Source organism: Caretta caretta, chromosome 3 (assembly GCF_965140235.1).
Source record: "Caretta caretta isolate rCarCar2 chromosome 3, rCarCar1.hap1, whole genome shotgun sequence".
Taxonomy (NCBI): Eukaryota; Metazoa; Chordata; order Testudines; family Cheloniidae; genus Caretta; species Caretta caretta.
This window is the reverse complement of record NC_134208.1, coordinates 88,545,788-88,572,768: the sequence shown is the minus strand read 5'-3', so window position 1 is coordinate 88,572,768 and position 26,981 is coordinate 88,545,788. Positions and strand designations below refer to the sequence as shown.

Sequence of the window (26,981 nt, the reverse complement as noted above, 5' to 3'; positions counted from 1 at the left end):
CACAGTGTCTGTAGTCCTGCTGTGTCGACATCAGTACATTAAGCATGTCTGAATGGTGCTTGGGAAGGTGGTGTTACTGCATCACTTTAACAGGGTACTTACATTTGTGGGAGACAAATTTAACTGTAGACACATGCAGAACTAAGTTGACACAAGGTGGCTTACATTGACCTACCTGCTGTAGACCAGGCCTAAGGGGGTCATTTCAGTACTCTTTCTTTAACTTCCCTTGTTTTCGGTGTTTACAGTATGTGGGTGTGAGTGAGCCTGTTAGGTAGTACCTAAGAGAGGTGATATCCACCCCCACTACAAAGGGGATCTGTGGGAAAAGCTAGGATTAGTGGAGGAGGTAAGAGGCATTTAGGGACCCTTTAAAACCATTCCCCCTACCACACTCCCCCAAAACAGCCAGCATGTAGCAGATGTAGATAAAATGGTTTCTATATAACAGGGGAAGTTTGGTGGGCAAATCAGGGAAGAGGTTTGGAGTTTGATTATGGATTAGTTCTATTTTAAAAGTAATTCCACTATGGCCTGGGAATAGGTCAACAGGCTCACTCTGGCTCCTGCTGGTTTGTGAATTGTTATCCTTAACAGCTACAGTGGACAGCTCTGTTTACAGGTGCAGGAGGGTGTTATATTGATTTAGCTTAATTTGGTCAGCTACTGAATTCAGCTACATTGATTTAAAGCAGCTGTAAACAGATTTAGGTGTCTATCCAGGGGTTTGCATCATTTAAGTAAAGGGTTGGCTAACTAATGGCTGGCTTTCTGGATGTTTTTCCACTACTGTAATAGGTTGAGGGGAAGAAGAAGATCTGCCTATAGCATATACATGAAGTCTGACTTTGTGGCATATATTCTTTGCATTCTTCTCTGATATAATTGGGCCTAAATCCAACAATTTATCCACAATGTTTTCAATTTTCTACTTCTGGTTATTGTCGGGGCTGACCTCTGATTATTTTTGTTTGAACAAAATCAGAATTTGTTTCTCATCAAGGAAAGAAAAAGCTTGAAAAGCCCAGTGTTTCTGGAAGGTTTTTTTGCCAGTTTACTTGGAGCATTCATGATCAGTGTGCCTTAGGTGAAACATTTCATGTCCCTCCAGCACTCCCCGTTGTGAAACTGACTAGAAGCAGCGTGAAGCTGGAAGCCAGGAATACATTTATTTTTGCCAATAAATATAGGTTTAAAACTAATGTAAAATCTGTTACTATAAACATCCTGGCACAATGAAACACTCTGGAAACATTTATAGTGTTAATACCAAAATATGATGAAATGAGTAAAACGTAAGAGACTTTGTTCATAATAACTGCTAACCAGTTAACAGGTAGTAGACTAGTGTTAGAGCATAAAATTAAAACCTACTGTATGCTATTGTATCCACATATAATCACATACTGACATAACCGAATGGCCACCTTACCCACTTAATTGCACAGAGTACAATTTTCCTGTTAGAATTGCAGAGTGGATCTCAGATACCACAGCTGAAACTGTGACTTGTCTGTGTTTCTAACGGGGGAAAAAAGGGGACCCTTCTCCATCTTTCATGTAATCAGTTTGACTTTATGGCAGCTTCACTACACATAACATAACATGTTGGGACAAAAGCTTCAGGAGAAGAAGGTATGATGTCTCAAAAGTAGGTAAATTTTACCAAATGATTCCCCACATCTTAATATTTCAGACCTGGCTGAAATGAAGATAATATCCAGCACCAAGGCTGTCCTTTCTATAAAGTAGAATAATTGATGAGCAAAAAGTCAACGGGAAGCCCCTACGGAGATATAGATGTATTAAAATTATATTAAAGTAGAAGAGTAACATTTTATACCAACACTCACTCACTTTTCTAAGATGTAAATAACCTACGCAGGTTGCAAAGCAACAAAAAATTGGGCCCAAAGAGGTATTGCCATGAAACAGGGAGACTCATTCTATCTGAGGGCTTGTGTATATGTGAATATAGTGGTGTAAGGTACAGTGTGAATTTAAACTATAACTCTCAATGTGGACATTCTTATGTCACTTTGGAAGGGGGTTACAACTAAATCAAAAGAGGCCACTCTTATTATGGAGGAAGAGTGCCCACACAGGGAATTACATTGGTCTGTGTAGCTAAGCCTGTTTTGACTGCATACAGCTTGGGGTGTACCAGAATGCCCCACATAGTGGAGGTAAAAGTACCTCTTACAACAAATCATTGATTCAGCAACAGTCAGCTACTGTGCACTATTGTTACATTCATGATTGTTGATAGAAACACAGTGTGTATATCAGGCAATTATTGAACCAAATAATTGTCTCCAAGACTCATTCACGTATGCTTCTGACATGGGACTTTAAAGGGATCTGTGAACAAATGCATGTTAATAATGTGGTCTGTGCTGTGTTTTTAGGTGACACGAGGCACAGTCCGTCCACATAGGCATCCAGGACTATTCCCTAATGGCTTGTGCTGGTATGAATGGACCGTAAACTGGAATGAGAGAAGCAGAGCAGTGGGAATTACAAATGATCACAGGCTTCAGTTTCTCATTGTCATTTTACAATGTGGCACCACTGCAATACCTGTGAAGTGGCTGAAACAATTATCTTCCATTACAATGATTCCCAATTTTACTTCCTTCACACCATGCATGAGGAAAATCTTTAAGAGTATTCTCTACCCAGACCACATTTAAATAGATATAGGGCCATGCATTGTTTATATGGCAAATATGTAGCATACAACATTTGACCATGGAATGACACATTGTGTTTCCTTTTTCTACAGCAAGAAGTAAAAGAATCCAGGCCCCACTCCAGTGTGCCTTAGGTTTATATTTAACATATATCTACAGTGAGGGACTTTTGTTAGAAAATGCTGTTTATATAACATGGCTGGTGGTCATAATATTTTTATGTTGAATCTGGTTCACATACATGGTGGACAGCTGTCTTTTAGTGAACAAGACCTAACTAGGCCTCTGTATGGATAAATGAGATTTAACTAGGGTAACACTAAGACCTTATTTCTATTTGAAAAGCTATATGTTTTGGTGGGTGATATGTGTCATCTAACTATCCATGCAGGTGCCTTTTAAGGTACTGTTGGCCTCTGAGAATTATACTGTGTTCATTTGGATTACAGAATATTTCTGGTACCTGTTCTGTGTCTAATAAATAAATCAAGAAACCCTGAAAAATAACTTTAAAACTGGATACCTAAATTTAGTATCTTAAATCCTTATTTAGGCTCAAGATCTATGGCCAAATTTTCAAAAGCACTGAACACTCAGCAGCTCCTATTGACATCAATGGGTGTTCAGCACTACTGAAATTCAGGCTCCTCATTTTGGTGACTAATATGAACTCTTAAGTTTGGATTCTTAAATTTAGTCACCAATGCTCAGATCCACAAAGGGACTCAGTGTCACAACACCTAACTTTTAGGTATCTAGAAGAGGGATTTGGGCTTGGGCCTGAGTCTGGCTTACATTATAGTATAGATAAACCTTTAGGAGCCGATCTCTGAGAGAGGGACAGAGCTTAAGACATGCCTTGTTATTATCTCCTATGGGCTTAGGCAGAAAATGGCTTTTATGGCTCTCATTCTATTAGGCACCTATCTCTCCCCATTCATTGTATAGGAAGCCTGGGCGCCTAATTCAGGCTTTGTGAATCACTGTGATCCACAAAGTAGAGTATCTTAAATCCAGTCCCGCTCCTGGAGATAGGCTCCTAAGGGTATGCCTACATAGAATCATAGAATCATAGAATATCAGGGTTGGAAGGGACCTCAGGAGGTCATCTAGTCCAACCCCCTGCTCAAAAGCAGGACCAATCCCCAATTAAATCATCCCAGCCAGGGCTTTGTCAAGCCTGACCTTAAAAACTTCTAAGGAAGGAGATTCCACCACCTCTCTAGGCAACGCATTCCAGTGTTTCACCACCCTCCTAGTGAAAAAGTTTTTCCTAATATCCAACCGAAACCTCCCCCACTGCAACTTGAGACCATTATTCCTTGTCCTGTCCTCTTCTACCACTGAGAATAGTCTAGAACCATCCTCTCTGGAACCACCTCTCAGGTAGTTGAAAGCAGCTATCAAATCCCCCCTCATTCTTCTCTTCCGCAGACTAAACAATCCCAGTTCCCTCAGCCTCTCCTCATAACTCATGTGTTCCAGACCCCTAATCATTTTTGTTGCCCTTCGCTGTACTCTTTCCAATTTATCCACATCCTTCTTGTAGTGTGGGGCCCAAAACTGGACACAGTACTCCAGATGAGGCCTCACCAATGTCGAATAGAGGGGGACGATCACGTCCCTCGATCTGCTCGCTATGCCCCTACTTATACATCCCAAAATGCCATTGGCCTTCTTGGCAACAAGGGCACACTGCTGACTCATATCCAGCTTCTCATCCACTGTCACCCCTAGGTCCTTTTCCGCAGAACTGCTGCCTAGCCATTCGGTCCCTAGTCTGTAGCTGTGCATTGGGTTCTTCCGTCCTAAGTGCAGGACCCTGCACTTATCCTTATTGAACCTCATCAGATTTCTTTTGGCCCAATCCTCCAATTTGTCCAGGTCCCTCTGTATCCTATCCCTGCCCTCCAGCGTATCTACCACTCCTCCCAGTTTAGTGTCATCCGCAAATTTGCTGAGAGTGCAATCCACACCATCCTCCAGATCATTTATGAAGATATTGAACAAAACCGATTTAGTTGTAACCCCCTTCCAAAGTGACATAAGAGTGTCCACATTGAGTCTGTATTGTCCTGTGTGTTTTTTTGTGGTCCATAGGTAGATATAGTCTGAGCAGGTGGTATCATAAGCCAGTGGTCTCCAAACTGGGGTGTGCACCCCCTAGGGGGTGTGCGAGATGATCCCAGGAGATGCGCAGCACCAGGAGATGCGCAGCACCAGGAGAGCCGACGGACAGCACTCCACCGTTTTTTTTCTTCGGCGGCAGCTCTGCACGTCCAAAGCTGGTGTTCCCCTCTGGCGGCCTGCCTGCTGTAAGTCGTCCATTCTTCTTCCATTGGTGGCGACCTGCGGCTGGTCTTCCAGTCTTCTTCTGTCGGCGGCGCGTCTCTGGCAGGTCTTACAGTCTTCACCTTGGGGTGCGCAAGCCAAAAAGTTTGGAGACCATTGTCATAAGCCATACCTGCACCCGGGTAACTGCATGAACGCAGAGAGTCTTCAGCCGCTTACAGGGAGGCAGTAAGCCATGTGGATGCTAGCACAACACCTTGTTAATCCCCCCATGAATTTTGACCCAATGCTGGGTTCTGATAGCTGCAAACCTTTTCCCAGAGTAGGCATTTCAGATGGGTAGTAACATTTCATTGTATGATTGCAGAGCCATTGGCCATTATCTTTGAAAACTCGTGGCGAACCGGGGAAGTCCCGGATGACTGGAAAAAGGCTAATGTAGTGCCAATCTTTAAAAAAGGGAAGAAGGAGGATCCTGGGAACTACAGGCCAGTCAGCCTCACTTCAGTCCCTGGAAAAATCATGGAGCAGGTCCTCAAAGAATCAATCCTGAAGCACTTGCATGAGAGGAAAGTGATCAGGAACAGCCAGCATGGATTCACCAAGGGAAGGTCATGCCTGACTAATCTAATCGCCTTTTATGATGAGATTACTGGTTCTGTGGATGAAGGGAAAGCAGTGGATGTATTGTTTCTTGACTTTAGCAAAGCTTTTGACACGGTCTCCCACAGTATTCTTGTCAGCAAGTTAAGGAAGTATGGGCTGGATGAATGCACTACAAGGTGGGTAGAAAGCTGGCTAGATTGTCGGGCTCAACGGGTAGTGATCAATGGCTCCATATCTAGTTGGCAGCCAGTATCAAGTGGAGTACCCCAAGGGTCGGTCCTGGGGCCGGTTTTGTTCAATATCTTCATAAATGATCTGGAGGATGGTGTGGATTGCACTCTCAGCAAATTTGCGGATGATACTAAACTGGGAGGAGTGGTAGATACGCTGGAGGGGAGGGATAGGATACAGAAAGACCTAGACAAATTGGAGGATTGGGCCAAAAGAAATCTGATGAGGTTCAATAAGGATAAGTGCAGGGTCCTGCACTTAGGATGGAAGAACCCAATGCACAGCTACAGACTAGGGACCGAATGGCTAGGCAGCAGTTCTGCGGAAAAGGACCTAGGGGTGACAGTGGATGAGAAGCTGGATATGAGTCAGCAGTGTGCCCTTGTTGCCAAGAAGGCCAATGGCATTTTGGGATGTATAAGTAGGGGCATAGCGAGCAGATCGAGGGACGTGATCGTTCCCCTCTATTCGACATTGGTGAGGCCTCATCTGGAGTACTGTGTCCAGTTTTGGGCCCCACACTTCAAGAAGGATGTGGATAAATTGGAGAGAGTCCAGCGAAGGGCAACAAAAATGATTAGGGGACTGGAACACATGAGTTATGAGGAGAGGCTGAGGGAGCTGGGATTGTTTAGCCTGCAGAAGAATGAGTGGGGATTTGATAGCTGCTTTCAACTACCTGAAAGGGGGTTCGAAAGAGGATGGCTCTAGACTGTTCTCAATGGTAGCAGATGACAGAACAAGGAGTAATGGTCTCAAGTTGCAGTGGGGGAGGTTTAGATTGGATATTAGGAAAAACTTTTTCACTAAGAGGGTGGTGAAACACTGGAATGCGTTACCTAGGGAGGTGGTAGAATCTCCTTCCTTAGAGGTTTTTAAGGTCAGGCTTGACAAAGCCCTGGCTGGGATGATGTAACTGGGAATTGGTCCTGCTTTGAGCAGGGGGTTGGACTAGATGACCTTCAGGGGTCCCTTCCAACCCTGATATTCTATGATTCTATGATTCTATGATTTCGGGGAAAGGCATATCTTCCGGGCCTCCATCTGTAAGTCGCCAGCCCATTACAATTGCAGATGTGTTGTTCAGTTACCATAAGCTTGAAAACATCTTTGGTATACATGGGTGGGTTCCTCATGTCCCTTTGCAGTCAGGAACCTCCAGGATTGTTTTGTCCTCCAGAATGTGGAATGCCTGAAAAGATTGAGAAACTATGGATAGTAAACCACAGCAACTGGATCCCCCCAAGCTAAAACGGTCTGCAATTTTTAAATAATATCACTTATAAATTTCATCTTAGCATTATGTGCGAAGGCTGTACACTCTGCTTAACTCTCAGTCCAGGAAATGAGTCCTATATCCATGGCCCTGGTACAGGTAAGAAACTCCATTCACTCAAAACCATTAGTTATTTCAGGGACATTGTCTATACTCACCACCTTTGGGTAAATCACATTCCTGAACACCTCAGAAACCTCCACCACCACAGCCCCCACCCTCAACTTGCCAACACCAAGCTGGTTAGCAACAGACCTGTAGCGCTTAGGAGTGGTAAGCTTCTAGATGGCTATAGCAACCCGCTTCTGGACCTCTATGGCCACCCTACTGTGTATCCTGTCACTGGAGGGTTGGGGCAAGTTGATCACAAAGCTCCAGAAATGGAAAATGTGGCCCTGTTTCAATCTTGGCTGTGCAACATGTTTTACTTTGTAAAATCATGCCTACCGTGCATACAACAAGTAGGCATTGTATTTTTCCTAGGTATAAGAGACATTTATATGCTCTTACATAGGAATAACAGCAGTGTCAAAAATTATAATTATCATATCATACAGCCTTTGTGATAGTGTTAAATGCACTATGAATGGAAAAGCATAAAAAACCGCTCTGCCTATGTGCAGTTAGCATACCTGGAAAAATGTTAGCTAATACACTACTCTGAATGAAAGAACGCCTTAATGCTTTCTTATGTAAAATCATCACATGTAATTTCATGTGGCATGGTATAAGTACGGCACCCTCATGAGTAATTATTCTTGCTGGAAAACATGTAAAATAGTGACATGCATGAAAATGAAAAATATTCACATGTTGAAATTGAACTGTTTTGAACTATACTGACAGGTTTCAGAGTAGCAGCCCTGTTAGTCTGTATTCGCAAAAAGAAGAGGAGTACTTGTGGCACCTTAGAGACTAACCAATTTATTTGAGAATAAGCTTTTGTGAGCTGTAGCTCACGAAAGCTTATGCTCAGATAAATTGGTTAGTCTCTAAGGTGCCACAAGTACTCCTTTTCTTTGAACGATACTGTTATTCTGAATTCATGAAAAGAACCACTCATGCCTTTTGGAAAAGGACACTGCTTGCGACAGTCACTGAAGTAAAACCTATACTGAGATTTTTATTTTATTTTAGTTAATTCCCTATCCTTTGCCACTTGTGTATATATATATATGTCTATTGATGGCTGATGTTACACACTAAGGCAATGTGAGTAAAGTTGAGCATAGATCATAGGTGCCAACTCTGTGCATGCTCCAGCCCTGTAGCACCCACGGGGAACCCCCGTTATCAACTCGCCTCTTCCCACTGATCAGTGCTTCCCAGTCTCACAGGCCGCAATCAGCTGTTCTGTGGCATGCAGGAGGCTCTGGGGGGAAAAGGGGGAGGAGCGAGGATGTGGTGTGCTTGGGGGTAGAAAGAAGGAGGGGCTGGGGAGAAGAGGTGGGGTGGAGCTGGGGGTGGAAAAGGTGGGGGTCGAGCACCCCCAAACACATTGGAAAGTCGGTGCCTGTGGCACAGCTGTAAACCTTTTGCCAGACTTAATGACCAATCTGTACAACACATCACCCTGAAGTAAATGCAGTGGTGCATGTACAGCTGTTTTGGAGATAGCAAGCGTTGGGTATCCCTAGTGCAGCAGTTCTCAAACCGTGGCTTAGGACCCCACAGTGGATCATGACCCCATTTGAATGGGGTCACCGGGTTGGCATTAGACTTGCTGGGGCCTAGGCCTGAAGCCCAAGCCCCACAGCCCAGATCCACAGCCAATGCCCGAAGACTTCAGCTCTGGGAGGTGGAGCTCAGGCTACAGGCCCCCTGCCCAGGGCTGAAATCTTTGGCGTTTGGCCTTGACACACCCGTCCCGGGACTGTGTTTTGCTGCCAGCCCAGATCTCAAGGGGTGGCCAGCGCGGGGTAGACAGGGAGCTGGACCCCAGCCCGTGTAGCACATTGTTCCAGCAGCTCTGTCTCGCGGGGCCACCTGCACCCGGGGGGTGGCTGGGGCCCAGCCCCCAAGGGCCGCTGGCTGCAGAGCTCTGAGCGCGGCGGCAGCTGGCTGGCGTCTTCCCGCGGGGACGGGGAGCCGGCGGCGGATGCGCAGCCCCTGTCCCCCGCCTCCTCCTGGAGCACGCGACGCGCTACAGGCCGACGGGCGGGGGGGGGAATGCTCCGCGCATGCGCCGGAGCAGAGGCTGTCCTCATTGTGGGGAGGGGGAGAGCGCGCACCACCCCCTACCTCGCGCGGGCGGGCGGGCGGTACCACTGTGTAACGCTGAGGGTTGGGCCCCACACCCATTTCCTTTGTCACGGGGGCGCCTTCCACCGCTTCCCGCTCGGGCCAGAGTGGGGGGTGGGAGGGTGTCGCTCCGCGTCCAGCGCTGGAGGGCGGCGGGCGAACGGAGCGAGGGACGCGGGGCTGAGGGACGCGTACGTCGCCCCCTCCCCCCGGCTCGGCCGCAGAGTGGGCGCGTCCCCCTTCCCCGCTGTTGATGGTCGGGTCGTTGCGCGGCTGCCGCCGCTGCCCCCGGCGTCGCGAGTTCACGCTCGCTCAGCTCCCGCCCGCCCACCCCGGCTTCAGCCTCGGCCTCCCGGCGGCCCCATGGCGTACAGTCAGGGCGGCGGCAAGAAGAAAGTCTGTTATTACTATGACGGTGAGCGGCGGGGACGGGGGCGGGCAGCGGCGGGGCCGGGAGCTGAGGGACGCGGAACTCGAGTTCCCCGGTTCCCCGCGCCCGGGCTTCTGCGTCTCGATCGCAGCCCCTGGGAGCTCTCCGGCGCCGCCGCCCCGGCCCCCCACCGTCCCCGGCAGCGGGGTGTCTGGTTCCAGGCAAGGCTGGGGCTGGACGGCTGGTGGCGGCCCCGCCTAGGGGCGGCGGCGGCGGCGGGCTGCTGGGGCCGATCGCAGCCCCCGTTATCAAGGCGACGCTCTTAGCGCCTGGCGTAGCAGCTGGGGAGCCTCCGTGTCTCTGGCGGAGAAGCGGGTGGCCGAGGGCGGTGAACCGCCGCGGCTGCCCCTTGTGTTTTGGCAGCCTCCCGGCCGGGGCAGCGCACACTGGCGTGCACGACAGTTTGCTGGCCGTGTCTGCGCATCTTGGCTCGGGGATGCTCCTCAAATCCGCAAACTACGTCTTGTGACTTATCTGACCAATACCACATAGCTAAGCCATGTTTGAAATTTGGATTGCTTTGCATTGCGTTTCATGTATTTGCAGCACACCGTAAGGTGGAAACTTCCCTGTCTCTCATCCCGCCCCCCGAAAAACACTCTACACAAAGCAGGAAAGTTCCCTTTGCTCGCTGACTTTCTGCTCACAGCGTGAGGCTAAAGTTATTGGTCAGATTACTTGTTTGAGGCTAAGTTTCTGCATAAATAAAGATGCATGGGATAAGTCTTACTCTTGACAGTTGAGAATGGGTGGCATGGATGGGGGATTTTGCTATTAGAGGTAGTGAAGAAAGGTGATGAGACTGCTTTGCGTTCCTATTACATGTATTGTCATAATTTGAGATATGGAGAGCAGAGTCTCCAGCCTAGGATGATGCCAGAGGTGCTGCTGCTGTGGTAGATGGGCTGATCAGAAATCCCAGACCTGAAGAAGAGCTCTGTGTGGCTCAAAAGCTCTCTCTCACTAGTAGAAGTTGGTCCAGTAAAAGACATTGCCTCACCTACCTTGTCTATTCAGAAAAATGGCAGATTTGTTGGGGCCTAGTCAGGGTTTCTAACATGCTGCCAAGACAGGCAGAGTTGTGTGGTTACCGCCCCCTTCTCTTTGTCCTTCACTCTGCTTCTTTGTTCAGCATAAGGGGGAAAAGAGGCCCCTGTTAAGGAGAATTTTGCTGAAACTGGCATCTGACTTTTCTCTGGAAGAAGAGTAGGCACTGTTAGTCTTACCGAAGGGAAGATTGCACTGATGTTTCTGTTTATATTTGCCTGTCTTGAAACTAAAAATGTAGGTATATGGTTGTGCAGTGTATCAGAAAAAGCAAAATCTGCTTGGTTAGTATACCATTTCACTAGAGTGCAATACTGTGGCATTTTAATAGTAGCCTAAGAATTGTAAGCTCCATTGCTTGGATTCCTACACAGCTGAAAAACTACATGGGGGAGGAGAATGAAAAAAGCACTGGGTTAAGGAACAGTTCTGTGTTGGCAGGGTGATGAACTAGTGATCAAATTGGTCTCAACCACCTCAGATTTCCTTGAAAATGGATGTTCTTATGGTCAGTTGGAGACTCAGTATTTTCCTCCGTGACTGTTCAGACTCCTAATTATTTAACATTTCTCCTGCTGTGTGAGAGCATCTTTCCCATTGTCTGCTGTGCTCATCAATATTCCTAGTATTCATCTGGGTTAGAATGTTTCAGAAGACTTTTTTTTTAAACCTGAAACCAGCATTGAATGAAGTGCCAAAGTCAATGGTTATTTTACATTCTTTCCAAATGTAATAGATCAAAACTGCGTACTTAGAAATTAGCAAAGCTTATCAGAGAAAATTTCAAAACTAATTTCTGATATAGCTGGGAAAAGTTCCTAACCCACTTACAGTTCATTCAGCATTTCTTCTAATTTCCATGCTGTGTTGTACCCACAGAGGTTTGTAAATGTTCCTCCTACTGTATGTAAAGGGAAAAGGGCTCACGACCTTAAATGATATGAAAGTTGTAATATGAAAATACTACAACAGATATGGAAGTACATCTGTGGGTGGATGCAAACTTACACCTAGCTGATGACATCAAGCTGGAGTTTATTAAAGATTTCTTTGCTGTTTGTTGTGTCAAAGACTTTTGTAGAGAAACATGACTCCTTCATTCAAGTTTTGATTCCAATTTTCACTTTGTTTCTTTGGAAATATGAAGAAGTCAAGAAGTGTACACTAAAAATTGTAAACGTGTAAAAGAGGCACACTAATTCAATGTAGTGTGTTTTAAGATGTAATTTAGTACTTTCCCTACTTTGTAGTAATTTTAGTATGGTTATTGGCAGAGAGAAGTTACTCTATCAAATCAGCATTTCACTTTGCAAATCTGCTTACTGCATGTATTAAGATTAACATCTGCTTGTCTTATTGACTGTTTTGGTACCTTTAAGTCTTGTTAGTACTGCAAAACTCAGCAATGGGAGAACTAGCTTGATGTTACTCATGCTTATGCTTGTAACAGAGTTGTTAATGAAGTCCATGTTGCAGAATTTTTATTGCTGGTGGTGATGTGTTGAGCTAGAAAGAACCCTAGCTTCACTTTCAAATCATAAGCTAACTGCAGTGAAGGGAGCATTATTTTACTTGAACTGAGCAAGTATGATATAGAAATGCTGAGATAAACACATGAACCCATGAGGTTATTTTTAGATTAAATGCATTCTATTGCCAGCCTTCAGAATTGGAATGTGTCGGCTTTAAGGGTATATTCACACTGCATTGTAAACTCAGGTCTGTGGGACTTATTTTTGTTCAATGTTCCCAAGCCTGTGTTTAGGTATATCCATTATATTGTAAACCTGGACTGACAGTTGCTGGACCTGGATCTCACGGCCATGCTAACTGCCCTATGCAGACCTTCAGACTTGGTTCTGAGGCTTCAGCTACATTCACACTGAAAACACTCTGACACTTGGGCTCTGACTCACTCCAGCATGGTCCTGAGTGCTTGCTGACCTGAGTCAGACTGATTTGTGTGTGGAGGGAAGGGAGGTGTAGGGCTCAAACCTGAGTCAGAGCCTGGGCTTCGTGTGTGATGTAGACATATAGTATATTAAAGTAGTATTTTGGTTTACAAATGTCTCTTAGGTCCTTCCTTGTTCACGTTGACTAGAATAGTGCTTAGATACAATGAGCTATTAAAGTGGTTAAGCACAGTTTTGTAGAACCATACTGTACAGTTTTCGAACAATACTGTAACTAGCCCAGTTGCAGCTGATGAGTAGATTCATAGACTACAAGGTAAGAAGGGACCATGGTGATCATGCTGTTTGACGTGAATAATCCAGGTCCTAGAACTTCCCCAAAATAATTCTTAGAGAATAGTTTAGAAAAACATCCAGTCTTGATCAGCGTGAATTTGATTTAAATCAATTTGATTTAAATCACTAGTCAGGAAGACTCAATTTAATCATGGATTTCTACCTAGAAGTGTATTCTTGTTGGTTTTTATAACCGTAATACATTATATTCTTCATAACTCAGATATAGGTTTCATTTTTAGAAGGTACACACTATACATTTTTGAAGTGATTTATTTTGAAAACTTTTCAGATTACTTTTACAGCTCTATCAGAAAATGAATGATTGGTAATTTTATTTACTTATTTATTTCAAAGGTAATTGAAGAAGATATTTATGAAGTCATTGGGAGGTGAACTATCTCAAATTCAACAGGTTAATCATTAATATTTAGAGGATTTTCTTGCCATGCTGTATTAGGAGGAGATCATCACCAGACAGACATTTAAATTGTTTTATTTAACTAAACATTATGTATTCTGGATTTCTTTCTTCAACAGTAAACATATAATATTATAACAAAGCATATGAATTTTTGAATTTAGTTAAAGATTCAACGTTTTTAAAATCAAACCTGATTTTTATTTTGTTTTTAACTAAAATATTAGCAAAACAAAAATTAAATCCACTATGTCAGTTAGGTCAACATGAGAAACTTAAAATATTGGCCTCTGCAGCTAACTCAGTCGTCTTCACTTTCATTTTCCTGTTTGTTCATAATCTGGAAAAGAAAAACCAGCTTTCCTGTTTTTTCAGGTCCCAAACGATTTCTCAATTTGGCATGAATTAGTCCAAAGGAAGAAAATATTGTTTCTACCCTGGCAGAAGAAGCTACTGCTGTTAAAAGTGAGATTATCACTTCAACAGTCTCTGAATCCAAGTGCTTAAGTGACTTCCACCAGTTCACTGGTGTGACTTGCTTTAAAACATCATCATCAGACATATATTTCTTGAATGGTTAATTACCCTTACTGTTAAAAATTCACATCTTACTTTTTTTTTTTTTTAATTTATCTAACTTCAACTTCCAGCCATTGGATCTTGTTATATCTTCGCTAGATTGAAGAGCCATTTAGCATATTTGTTCCCCATGTAGGTACCTATAGACTATAATGAAGTCAACCTTTAACCTTCTCTTTGTTAACCTAGATAAATTGAGCTAATTGAGTCTCTTACTGTAGGTATGGTATGTTTTCTAATCCTATAATGATGGCTCTGCTCTGAACCCTCTCCAATTTATTAACATCCTTCCTGAAAAGTAGACATCAGAACTGGATGCAGTACTCCAGCTGTCACACCAGTGCCAAATAGAAGAGTAAAATAAGCTTTCTAATCCTACTTGTGTTAGCCCTTTTGGCCATAGAGTTGCACTAGGAGTGCACATTCAGCTGAGTATTCCCACAAAATGTTCAGAGTCACTGCTTCCCAAAATAGTCGCCCATCTTGTATACGCTCAGGAACAAGGAATATATGCCATACTTTACATTTATCCATATTAAAACATACATTGTTTGCTTGCCTCCCAATCCGATGTCTCTGTCAGTGACCTGTCCTCTTTACTGTTTACCACCCCCCTCAATTCTTGTGTCAGCTTCAAACTTTATCAGAGATGATTTTGTTTTCTTACAGGTCATTGATATATTGTAGGCAAACATATTGCAAGTATTTTTAGATTTTCTTATATGTATCTTGCACAATTTAATATGGATGTTTAAAAGGTCCCTTCTGCACTGATATTGTAGAGATCTAGGCAGGAACATGTTCCATGTCGGCAAGACTAAACCCGTTTGAATTATGGGCAGGGCACTACTGTGCTCAAATGCCGTTTAAATACGGTAACATTTGTAATATAAATCAGCCACAGTTCAGCATGTTATGTGTGTATGTAAAGTATTCTAAAACTGAAAACTATTTCATATGTGTTTCCAAGCCCTGTGCCTAATAGTCTGGAAACCCCATACATCAGCCTCCATGCTGTGTTCCTGTAATGGTGTTAGGCTGGTCTTCAAATGTAGTTGTGACTATACTGGCAAGCTTAAGACAAGCTAAGAAAAATCTTTGGAGACACAACTAATAGAAAAAACTGAAGTGAATGTGCAGGGGGGCAGCGGTAGCTCAGTGGTTTGAGCATTGGCCTGCTAAGCCCAGGATTGTGAGTTTAATCCTTGTGGGGGCCATTTAGGGATCGGGGGCAAAAATTGGGGATTGGCCCTGCTTTGAGCAGGGGGTTGGACGAGATGACCTCCTGAGGTCCCTTCCAACTCTGATATTCTATGATTCTGTGATCCTACGATTGGCTGACTACCTTTCCAAACATTCTGCATCATGAATTTGTCCACTGCTTTGTAGATACATTTGTAATGACTTTACTAGAAAGCATAGAATTTTCACATAGAATTGAATGTGTGGGAGTAAATTATCACTTGGAAAAAACAGACTAGAAATAGATACACAGTTACTTCAAGTGTAAAGCTTTTGAAGTATGTTATAGTAATGTGGTGGCCAAGCTGTCATGTGCATACATAATAACTTTTTTTATATATAGCTTAATTTACAAAATGTGGTATACTCTTTGGCTCTGATCCTACTAGTGTAAGACTGACTTCCTAATTGTACTTGTTACTGAACTGACTTGAGAAACTTTATGCTACTTTTGTAAAAATGCTTACTAAAGATGCAGCCTATTGAAGTGCTTCTACAGGCATTTGGCTGCCTTGTAAGCTTGCTTGTAGCTACTGAATATGCAAGCTAAATTTTTTAAAGCTTAATTTTTTTTATAGTTAACAATAGTAGATCCCATTGAATTTAATGGGGAGCTGTGGGTATTTAACCCTTTCTTTCGCTGTAAGTGCTAATCTAAAAAAGTCTCCAAAACCTGTGCACACCTGTTAGTTCTTGCTAACTGTTCTTTTAAATTTAGGACCATCTCTACTGCAAAGAGAACGTTGTAGAAGACGAGTGTAATATGCAGTTTAAAGTAAATACTTCAGAGATCAGAATGTGGCAATACACATATAGTAACTTTGTAAGTTTGAAATATTTTAATTTCAGTTAATGCCGGGAGATAAAGTGGGAGAAGCCAAAAAAACCCCAAACATTGCTAGGACATCTGATCTCCATTTGTATTCCATTTTTATAGCATAACATGAGCACAATGCAGGGGCAGAAAACAAACCTTAATTTTGAATTTCTATTTGGTTTGTCACAGTTTATGCTTAGAAGAACTCTTGTGCACAACAGCATCTCAGCGTTGGTGCAGTTATTAGTGCCTGACAACCACATAATTGATATTGGACAGACTACAGAGCAATTGCTTCCAGTCTTTCTTTGCTGAAACCCTCTTGTGACAAACTGGTAGATTTTCCCCTTGAGCCCCTTATGCTTTGTCCCAGAAATTGCTATCTTATTTTTTGTCTATTCTCTCATTTTACTGTCTCCGTAATTTTTTTTCACTTATCTTTTTTTCTCCTCTTGATTTTCTTACTCTCTTTCCTTCGCCTCTGTAGTTTTCTCCATATTACCGGAGACTCACCTACACTGGCAAAAATCAAATGTTCATAATTCACCAGAGTAGCTGTGATAGAATATGCAGTCTTAGGGTAGTCATCAAGGTATGTGTACATTTACAGCAGCATGTAGCGTACAGACACTTCACGCCCAGCTATCATGGATATAAATAGCAATGAAGATTGTGTGGCCTGCCTTAGGTGAGTAAAGTGCCTGCATGTCTAAAGGCTAAGGTAAATACCTTACACTCTCTCTACGCACCTAAGCAGTGGCTCCCATTTCTACACTGCTATTTTTAGCAGCATAGCGTCCTGCTGCCTGCCCCTGCCAGAGCAGTTCGTCGCTGCTCTGGAGCCTTTCCACACTGCCTTCCACATTGCTGCCACATGTAGCCACGCTTGTCACTGAAATGTGTACATGCAGCTGGCTTTTACTGCAGGCATGGAGCTATACATGTAATGCCTGTGTTCTAGATGCCATGGTAAGGCCTCAGGTATTTGTCCTCTTATAGTTTTTAATGCTGTTCTTTTACCTCTAAAAGGAAAATGCCATTCTATTCCTATTAGCCAAACATGCAAACTGCTTCCATTTCACATATAGGCGCTTAAACTGACTTTATAAAATTTATTATAAATAGTTCCCTGGAAAGGAAGACTTCCTTACAAATTAAAGTAAAGGTTGATAGATGTGATGAATACATCTATGGAGGATACCAGGACAAGCTTTTAAAATGAAAACTTATATACTTATCTGGACAAAGGGTTTGGCAACACTTGCAGATGTAGAGCGCTGTGAGTTAAACCAGCCCTGGGAAAGCACTACAGTGTGTTCACACTGTCAGCTGCAAGCGCACTGGCGTGGCCACATTTTCGGCACTTGCAGCGGCACTGGGAATGGTGCATTATGGACAGCTATCCCACAGAGCACCTCTTCCCATTCTGGCTCTGTGGCTTGTGGGAAGGGGACAGGGGGTGCGGGGCAGTCTGGGTCCTGTCCCAACGCTCCGCGTTGCATTGGTTTGCATCCAGCAATCCCTGTACTTCCGTCTGGATTTGGCGCCATTTTTCAGCATTTTTTGTACTGCGCGCTCTGTCTTCCCTTTCAGTCTGCGGGAATGGATCCCGAACTTCTGAGGAATATGCTGATGGGTCTCACCAGCATGTCACAAATGGCAGTCGAGTTACTCCTTAAGTTACAAACAGACAGAGAGGAGTCCGACGATGATGTCAACTCGCATAACACATATGACACGAGTTTGCTTGTGGCATTCACGGACATGCTCACCACCGTGGAATGCCACTTTTGGGCTCGGGAAACAAGCACTGAGTGGTGGGATCACATCATCATGCAAGTCTGGGATGACTAGCAGTGGCGGCAGAACTTTCGGATGAGAAAAGCCACTTTCATGGGACTGTGATGAGCTCGCCCCCACTCTGCAGCGCAAGGACACAAGATTGAGAGCTGCCCTGCCGGTGGAGAAGCAGGTGGCTATTGCAGTCTGGAAGCTGGCAACTCCAAACAGCTACCGATTGGTCACTAACCAGTTTGGAGTGGGAAAGTTTACCGTTGGAATCGTGTTGATGCAAGTTTGCAGGGTCATTAATCGCATCCTTCTCAGAAGAACTGTAACTCTGGGTAAGGTGCATGACATTGTGGCTGGCTTTGCACAAATGAGTTTCTCTAACTGTGGAGGGGTGATAGATGGGACGCATATTCCAATTCTGGCACCAGCCCACCAGGCCTCCAAGAACGTTAATCGGAAGGGCTATTTCTCTGTGGTTCTCCAGGCGCTTGTGGATCACCGTGGGCATTTCACTGATGCAGGCTGGTCCAGAAAGATGCATGACGCACACATTTTTTGGAACACAGACCTGTTCAGGAAGCTGTAAATTGGGTCTTTCTTCCCAGACCAGAAGATCACCATGGGGAAAGTCGAAATGCCCATTGTGATCCTTGGAGACCCTGCTTACCCTTTCATGCCGTGGGTCATGAAACCCTACACAGGGAGCCTTGACCATTGAAAGGGCTGCTTGCGCTATCTGTAGGGGAAGCTGGACCTAGCCAGTGACAACATCCCCACGCTTATATCCGCGTGCTGTACCCTCCGTAACATTTGTGAAGGGAAGGGTGAAAGATTCACTCAGGCGTGGACCTCTGAGGTTGAATACCTGGAGGATGAATTTGAACAGCCAGAGAGCAAGGCTCTTAGGTGGGTCCAGTGCGGTGCTGCAAGGATTAGGGATGCCTTGTGGGAGCAATTTGAGGCTGAAAGCCACCAATAATGCCTGGTGCCCTGCACAGGAGTGAAGTGCAGTGGTTCCAATGTTAGTAGGAATCTGTGTTTGCTACACTGACATGCAGTGTCTGTTTCTTTCCTGGGCTAAGGTATTTTTTACTTAATGCAATAATAAAGAATGTTTTCAAAGCCAAAAAATCCATTTATTGAAAAGAAACACAACTGCTTTGGAAACAGAAGGGCAAGGGGGTGGGGAGGGGAACAGTACAATTACAGATTTGCATATGTCCTGTTATCATACTCCGCCTTCCTGTTTGGAGTTCTGTGCAATAAGTGCTGCACTTCTGGCTAGCTAAAATGCATGGTGATGGGGATTGAGTGCAGTGGGTAAGGATCGTAGTTTGCAGGGCTGGGTGGTGAAGCCACAGGTGTTGGCAGCTGGTGGTGATAAGAACCCGGATGTTGAGGAAAGTGGGTTGGAGATGACATGGAGGCACAAGGGAAAGAGTTTTGGGACAAGGGCTGCGGGGGGGCACGGTAGTGCTCCACCTGCATTGCTACGAGCGCCTGTATCGAGTCCGTTTGGCGCTCCATAATGCTTAGCAGCCTCTCTCTGCTTTGGTGCTGGCAATCTGCATTCTGCTGGCGGACCCTCCTTTCACTCTCCTGCCACTCCTGCGCTTTTTGATTTTCATTAAGGGACTGCTGCATTACTTCATGCAGCATGTCCTCTTTGCTTCTATGTGGCTGCTTCTTAATTCTTTGGAGTCTTTCAACCGGTGATAACAAGGATGGCTGAGATCTCAAGTTTGCATCTGTAAAGACAAAATGCAACACTTAACAGAGGCAGCATTGTTCACACTAGACGGAGCAATGATTCCGCCGTACTTAAAGTAGACAAGCACAATCTACACAATAGCAGAATTTGCCCATCCCAGAGCAAGCGCACATAATCCACAGGAGCCCCAAAATGGTGAGTAAGCACAGGAGCAAGGGGGACTGATTATTTTACGGCCGTACTGTCCTCTAGGGTTCTGTGCCTTGGGGAGAACCAACAGCTGCAGGGGGCCCTTATACTGAACACTGTCCCCACATTTTCCACAGGAGTTTGTCCTGGAAGATATCTCGCTGCTGAGGGTGTCCTGGGAAGGAAGGGAGGGTCTTCTACTACAATGCGGCTTCCGCCCTGGTTCATATGTAGCTTGCCTGTGTGCAGCAGTGGTCCCACTGCCTCATGGCACTGTGACACAGACATGTTAGCCTTTCAAGGACAAGGAGCACAGTAGCTCTGCCAAGAAACCCGCGCAAGCAGATTGCACAGCTTCTGCATGAGACATTTGAAGAGATCACTGAGGCCGATTACCGTCATGTGAGAGAGCACGTCAATGCCCTATTCCGTATCTAGGCATGCATGCAGCCCTAACCCTCTTCACCTCAAGAGCCCACACCGAACAACTTCCTTCCCAAAATAAAAGCCACTTACCGGGCACCTCCTCCGGTGTTTATTCTCCCCGAAGCACCGGCTGCTGCAACTAGCTACCTTCCTCCTAGCTTGAGTACAGCTCCTGGCTACATGCATCTAGATATGTCAGGCTGTCGCCCTCCTCCTCAACACCCTCGCTCCTGCTTTCCTCCTTCTCTTGCCTTGTTGAACTGGGCTCTGAAGTGTCCATGGTGGTACTCAGAGTGGAGGTGGGGTCGCCCCCAAGTATTGCGTCCAGCTCTTTGTAGAAATGGCAGGTCGCGGGGGCAGCACTGGAGCGGCAGTTTGCCGTGTGGGTTTTATGGTAGGCATTCCGCAGCTCCTTCACTTTAACCCTGCACTGCTGTGCGTCCCGGTCATGGCTCCTTTCCGTCATGTCCCCTGATATCTGCCCAAAGGTATCGTAATTCCTATGGCTGGAGCACAGCTGGGACTGGACAACTTCCTCCCCACAAACGCTGAGGTCCAGCATCTCGCCATTGCTCCATACTGAGGATCGCCTGGCGTGTGGAGGCATGGTCACCTGGAAAGATTCACTGAGAGCACTCCATGCCTGGCTGAGAAAACAGAAAGTGGATTTTCAAAATTTCCAGAGAATTTAAAGGGCGGGTCTGAGAGTTGATCACCTGACGGCAGGGCAGTAGACTTCAAAGTGATGACCAGAGTTGCTAGAACAGGCATTGTGGGACACTTCTGGAGGCTGATCAGAGATCATTAACAGAGCAAGGCATCCACACTGGCGCCGCGGCGCTCCAGCCAGGCCACATCAAGCGTTATGCTTCTCATCAAGGTGGATTACCAGGAGCGCTCCAGCTGCGGAGTCCGGGCTCTCTCTGTGCCTTGCCAGTGTGGATGCGTTATGAGTTAGGGCGCCTGGGACCGCTTTAATGCGCTTTAACTCGCAAGTGTAGCCAAGCCCTAAGTTTCATGAAGGGAGATGTGTGCTCAAAAAGGTATTTCTGCTTGCCGTGGTGTTGTGCATTTCTGAAATATCTCAGCTTTCTTAAACACATCCTTCTCAGAAGGACTTGAACACTGAAAATATATTTAAAAGTTGTTTGTTACAGAGGCTTTTAAAAAAAATTAGGTGGACTGAGTAAAAATACTTAATTTTACTCAGTGACATGGAATGCTTTTAATTCTGTTTGTCTCTCTATCCATTAACCTTTTGAGGAGAAAAATCAGTAATTCAGTCTCTATTTTAAACAATACCCTACTAATTTCCGAAATTATGATGTTAAGTTAGAAGATTGGTAGGAAATGTAAACTCTTTTTATTAAGCATAAATAACGTTCCAAAATGCATTTCTTTTAACACCTGGAGAAAATATACTATTCAAAGGCTTTATTGTGCAATTATTTGGCTCCTTAAGTACCAGACTGTATTCCTGGCGCAAAGCCTTATGATTTAGTGGTTCAGCAGTAGTTTCATAAAACTAAATGCTTACCAGCGTGGGTCTTCCACCTATACTTTCGGCAGCATATATTGCTCTGGAGCACACTTGCCTAATTACCAAATATGGTAACATTTGGTAAGGTGTGTTAGCCAACTCCGGCAACATATTACTGTCTAAAGTATCTTATAACCCAGTCAAGCTTCAGGCCTGGATATCATTGCAGTGGTTGATCTCTTACCATTGGAATAATTATAGTTACTAACTTTTTATTAAAATCATATTGCATTGTTATTGGTAGACTTTGACACTAATTATGATATGCTGCTTAGTTGTAGGACCTAGTATAAGTGGAATGGTTTACTTTAAGTTGATTGTGTTCAGTCTTCTCAGACAACCTATAGCAGGGATCGGCACCGTTGGCACGCGGCCCGTTAGGGAAATACACTGGCGGGCCGGGGCGGTTTGTTAACCTGCAGCATCCGCAGGTTCGGCCGATTACAGCTCCCACTGGCCACGGTTCACCGTTCCAGACCAGTGGGGGCTACGGGAAGCGGCGGCCAGCACATCCCTCAGCCCACGGTGCTTCTCACAGCCCCCATTGGCCTGGAACGGTGAACCGCGGCCAGTGGGAGCTGCGATCGGCCGAACCACCGGACACTGCAGGTAAGCAAACCCTCACGGCCTGCCAGAGGATTTCCCTGATGGGCCGTGTGCCAAAGTTTGCCAGTCCCCGACCTATAGGGTTGTGATGTGCAACTGTTTGTTTTCCCTGGGGGCTCTTGCTAGCGTAATCCTATGGTACATGGTTGTGTGGTCAATATGGTAGTAACACACTTAGGCAGTTCACCTAGCCATCCCAATATCTGTGTACTTGTCTGTATGTACATCAACACATACAGTGGCATGTAGAGTACAGACAGTGCACGCTCAGTTAGTTCATGTATAAATATCAGTGTAGACAATGAGACATGACTTAATCAAGTAGAGTGCTCTACATGCTTGAACCCTAGGGTATATGTCCTACACGACTCTCTACGTGCAGAAATAGTGTCTACGCTGCTATTTTTAATAGTGTAGTGTTCTGCTGCCTCCCCCTGCCAGAGCCTTTCCTTATTGCAGTCAAAGACTTCATTGAGCTGCCAGTGTCTTTCCCTGCTGCCTCCAAGCTGCTGGAGCCTTTCACTGCCACGTGTAAATATGTGTATCCTACACACCACCGCAAGTGTAGACAAGGTTAGAGTGCCCTCTTCATCAGGCCCAGACAGAATAGATTCTTGTTCACTTAATGTATGCCTACATTGCAATCAAAAACCTGTAGCATGGAGTCTCGGAGCCGGGGTCAGTTGATTCAGGCTCATGGGACTATAAAATTGCTGTGTGGATGGTCATGCTCAGACTAGAGTGTGGGCTGTGGGACCCTTCCCTCTTTCAAGATCTCAGACCCCAGGCTCCAGCCGAAGCCTGAACATCTACACTGCAGTTTTATGGCCCTGTAGTCAAAGCCCATGAGCCCAAGTCAGCTGACCCAGGATAGCCCTGGCCATTCTGCCAGTCTTTTATTGTAGTGTAGAATGTACCCTTATGGGTTGAGCCAACTCCCGCAGAAGTCAGTGAGTCTTTCTATTGATTTCAGAGTGTTGGGTTGGGTCTTTAATATTAGAATATTAGGACTTGAGCAAAAACAACCTGGGTCAAGCTATATCAGAGTAAAACCGAAATGATGCACTTTTTTCAGAGTAGATAAGTTTGGCTCATTAAAATGCTTGTCTGTTCAAGTTAGTTTAATCTGAGGTTTTTACTCTATTCATCTTTGCTCATGGACACAAGAAAGTAATGCCAGTTTGGTACAATTTCCTGAAAACTATTCCTGTCTCCAATACGGACCTAGCCACAATAATATCTGAGTTTGTAACCTATCAACTGTGGGGGTGTTCTTTACCTGGGGGCTGGCTGGGAGCCACTGGAGCACTGACCTGGCACAGAACGTGCCTTAGTGGGTTAGTCACAGCTTGTTATTTTGGTACTCCATAGTTGCAGTGGCTCTTTTCTTTGGTAAAAATTCAAAGTCTTGGCTGTCACCTGGTACGCAATATATGGTTTATAATGCAGTTACGTCCAAGATTAGAATTTTCTCTATGCCCTGCCATGGTCTGTAGTCTGCAAGTGCTCAAACTGCCATTGGAAGCAAGCTATTCTCCACTGTGGATTGTTATTGCTTTTGCAGTTGCTCCTACTGGTTACTTTCTAAGGTTCACAACTGGCAACAGTTTCACAAGAGACAAGCCAACTCTTTTTCAGGTTAAGTGTGAATAGTTTTCCACCCAGTCTTCACCTACTCTTGCCAAAAAAAAAAAAAAAATGCCTGTGGACCGTCAAATAGGTTTCTTGTCCCTGATAATGAAGTGGCATACCTTTTTTTGTGCTAAATGACAAAATATGAGAACTAAAAATACACGTAATAGAGTGCCTACTAATAACAATTACATTTGAATTATCATTAGTCAGTGGTCTAAAAATGGTTGACGAATCGATGGTCCACAGTACAGAAAGTTTTGAGAGGGGAGACGGGTCCATGGGATTCTTTCTTACAAAGTGGCCTGTGAAATATGAAAGTGGGAAAATTACTAATCTTAACCTCTGTCCAGTGTTAGTCTGATATGCTGTCAGAACGAAGGTGGTGACCTTCATATAACGATCTAGATAGATAATTCTCTTAAGGACTAAAGAGATTATGTAACTTTTCTTTATCCACTAAACTTGAATAAAAACTCTGTTAATTTTATGTAATGCCCTAGTTGCCTGAGTAGAAATAGTATGCTTATATTATCAAAAGCTGATCTGTGTACTGAAATAAAGGAAGGTGGTAACGCAAAGGGTAGTCCTATCCAGTCAGTGAGCTGCTAATATTAAGGCAAAAGTTTGTACAGCTGAGAAGTCTAAAGGAAGCTTGATTCTGAAGATGAAATAAGACATTAGAGAGAATAAAAACATTCATTTTACTTTTTTTTTAAAGAAATAAGATTCTGAAAAAATGAGCAATGTGCAGGGGAATGTTTCTGAATGAAACAAACCATATGTAAAATATGCATCCTAATGGGCACTTTGTGACCAACTTTTTTTCTCAAATACCTCTATCTCTTGTCTTTTCAGGAATGATTTTTAGGATGCACTCTGAAACTTCTAATTGGCACCCTAAGGCTATTCACTTAAGGTTGTCTTAAATATTTGACAAAGGGACTCCCTAGACATAAGGACTGAATAAATTAGATCAAAACTAGTTTATAACATTTGTAACATTTGCTCTATGTTCTGTTTCAGAGTAACAGCCGTGTTAGTCTGTATTCGCAAAAAGAAAAGGAGTACTTGGGGCACCTTAGAGACTAACCAATTTATTTGAGCATGAGCTTTCGTGAGCTACAGCTCACTTCATCGGATGCATACCGTGGAAACTGCAGCAGACTTTATATACACACAGAGATCATGAAACAATACCTCCTCCCACCCCACTGTCCTGCTGGTAATAGCTTATCTAAAGTGATCATCAAGTTGGGCCATTTCCAGCACAAATCCAGGTTTTCTCACCCTCCACCCCCCCACACACAAACTCACTCTCCTGCTGGTAATATGTTCTGTCACTGAGAATCAAAAGCCTCAAAATAAAATGGAATCCAAGGTTATAGGCATTGCATTTATTTTACACAATGGACCGGGCAAAAATATTCTAGAAAACACGAAACAAAAATAGGTTATACAGAAAATTAGTTACTGCAGAACTGTCAGGTTTATTGCCTTCTGCTAGCAAGAAGCTTGGTTGAAAAGAAAACAACTTTAACAAAGCTTAAATTTGGAGTTCTCAGGAACTGCGAGTCATCTGGCAATTAAAAGGGTGCCTTTTAGATCCACCTCCCTTCTTGTTTCAGACAGTAACATAATAGGAAGAAGAAAAGGAGTACTTGTGGCACCTTAGAGACTAACCAATTTATTTGAGCATAAGCTTTCGTGAGCTACAGCTCACTTCATCGGATGATCTGTAGCTCATGAAAGCTTATGCTCAAATAAATTGGTTAGTCTCTAAGGTGCCACAAGTACTCCTTTTCTTTTTGCGAATACAGACTAACACGGCTGTTACTCTGAAACCTGTCATAATAGGAAGACTAAATCACCAGTGGAGTCCACTTCTTAGTCCTCTTCAAGGTTTTCTGTCTCGCGTTATCTTATTCCTCCGTTTAGGCCTGTTAGTGTCTTCCCATTCTGCTTCAGTCCCCAGCTGTAGCCACCTTCTCTCCCGACACACCTCTGTCACTTGAGGGTTTCTGGCTCCAGCTTCCTTTCTCCTTCTGCTTCTGAAGTAGTTTCCTTGGTTCTTTTTGGGGTGGATTGATTTAAATCACCAAGTAGAAATCCTAGGTTTAAGTAATTGATTTTAATCAACTTTTCCATTTGTTTTTCAGTATTGTCTAAAGAAATGCATGTTCTTATTGATTGGTATGACCATTAAAACATGTTCATTTACAGCGAAATAGAGCCTTTACACTAGATTTTGGTACATCTTTTTGCTACCCAAGAGGGTACGCTACTGCAATATACATTTATTTAAGCAATTATATATCTTTAATATTTTCAGATTCATATTAATTGTACATTTTAGTATGTTAGAACATGGTGAATGATGTATTGCTTGTTTATGAAATAATTTTTTGCTCATAATTTGTGTCAAGCTGCATTGGATGTTAACTGGAATTCAGTTAAACACACAAAACAACATAGAAATGTTATTAAACATAACAAGCCCTTAATACAGTACATGGCCTATTATGCCATATTTATAAAGCTTGAGCTCAAAAGTTAGTTTCCCCTGATTCCTTCTTTATATAGAAAAGCAACCTTTAACTCAAAAGTTTTTGATAGGCTTGTGGATTCAGTATGTTTATTTTTTTATTTAGATGGTTTAAGAGATTATATGATAAAGCCTTAATATATTTTGTATTAAATTCAGATTTAAATTTAAGCAGGCTTATTTTTTAAAGAAAAACTTAAAATAATTTAAACAGAATAAAAAATGTCGGCCCCTTCCCTTCCCCCCCGCCCCCCCCCCCCCCCCCCAAATCTGTTTTTTATCTACCTGGTTGCCTTTGACTGCCTCCAATGGCTGGTTCTCTGAGGGTTCCTCTGGCTGCTGGCCTTGGCAGTATTGGTGGTGGTCTCTTCACTAGCAGTTTCTTTGACAGCACGAGTAGCTACTAGATAGTTGCCA

The 26,981-nt window shown here is 44.1% G+C and overlaps 1 protein-coding gene across 2 annotated transcripts in view; it reads left to right on the top strand.

Annotated features, from left to right (window-relative positions):
• Positions 1-9,475: 9,475 nt before the first annotated feature.
• Positions 9,476-26,981, top strand: part of HDAC2 (histone deacetylase 2) — a 62,922-nt gene continuing 45,416 nt past the window's right edge. The window contains exon 1 of one of the 2 annotated variants that reach the window (XM_048844757.2): positions 9,476-9,754. In XM_048844757.2, coding sequence (XP_048700714.2) covers positions 9,593-9,754 — 162 coding nt within the window. In that variant the 5' untranslated portion in view covers positions 9,476-9,592. The remainder of the gene's footprint in view (positions 9,755-26,981) is intronic. The other variant, XM_048844756.2, reaches the window with a different exon arrangement.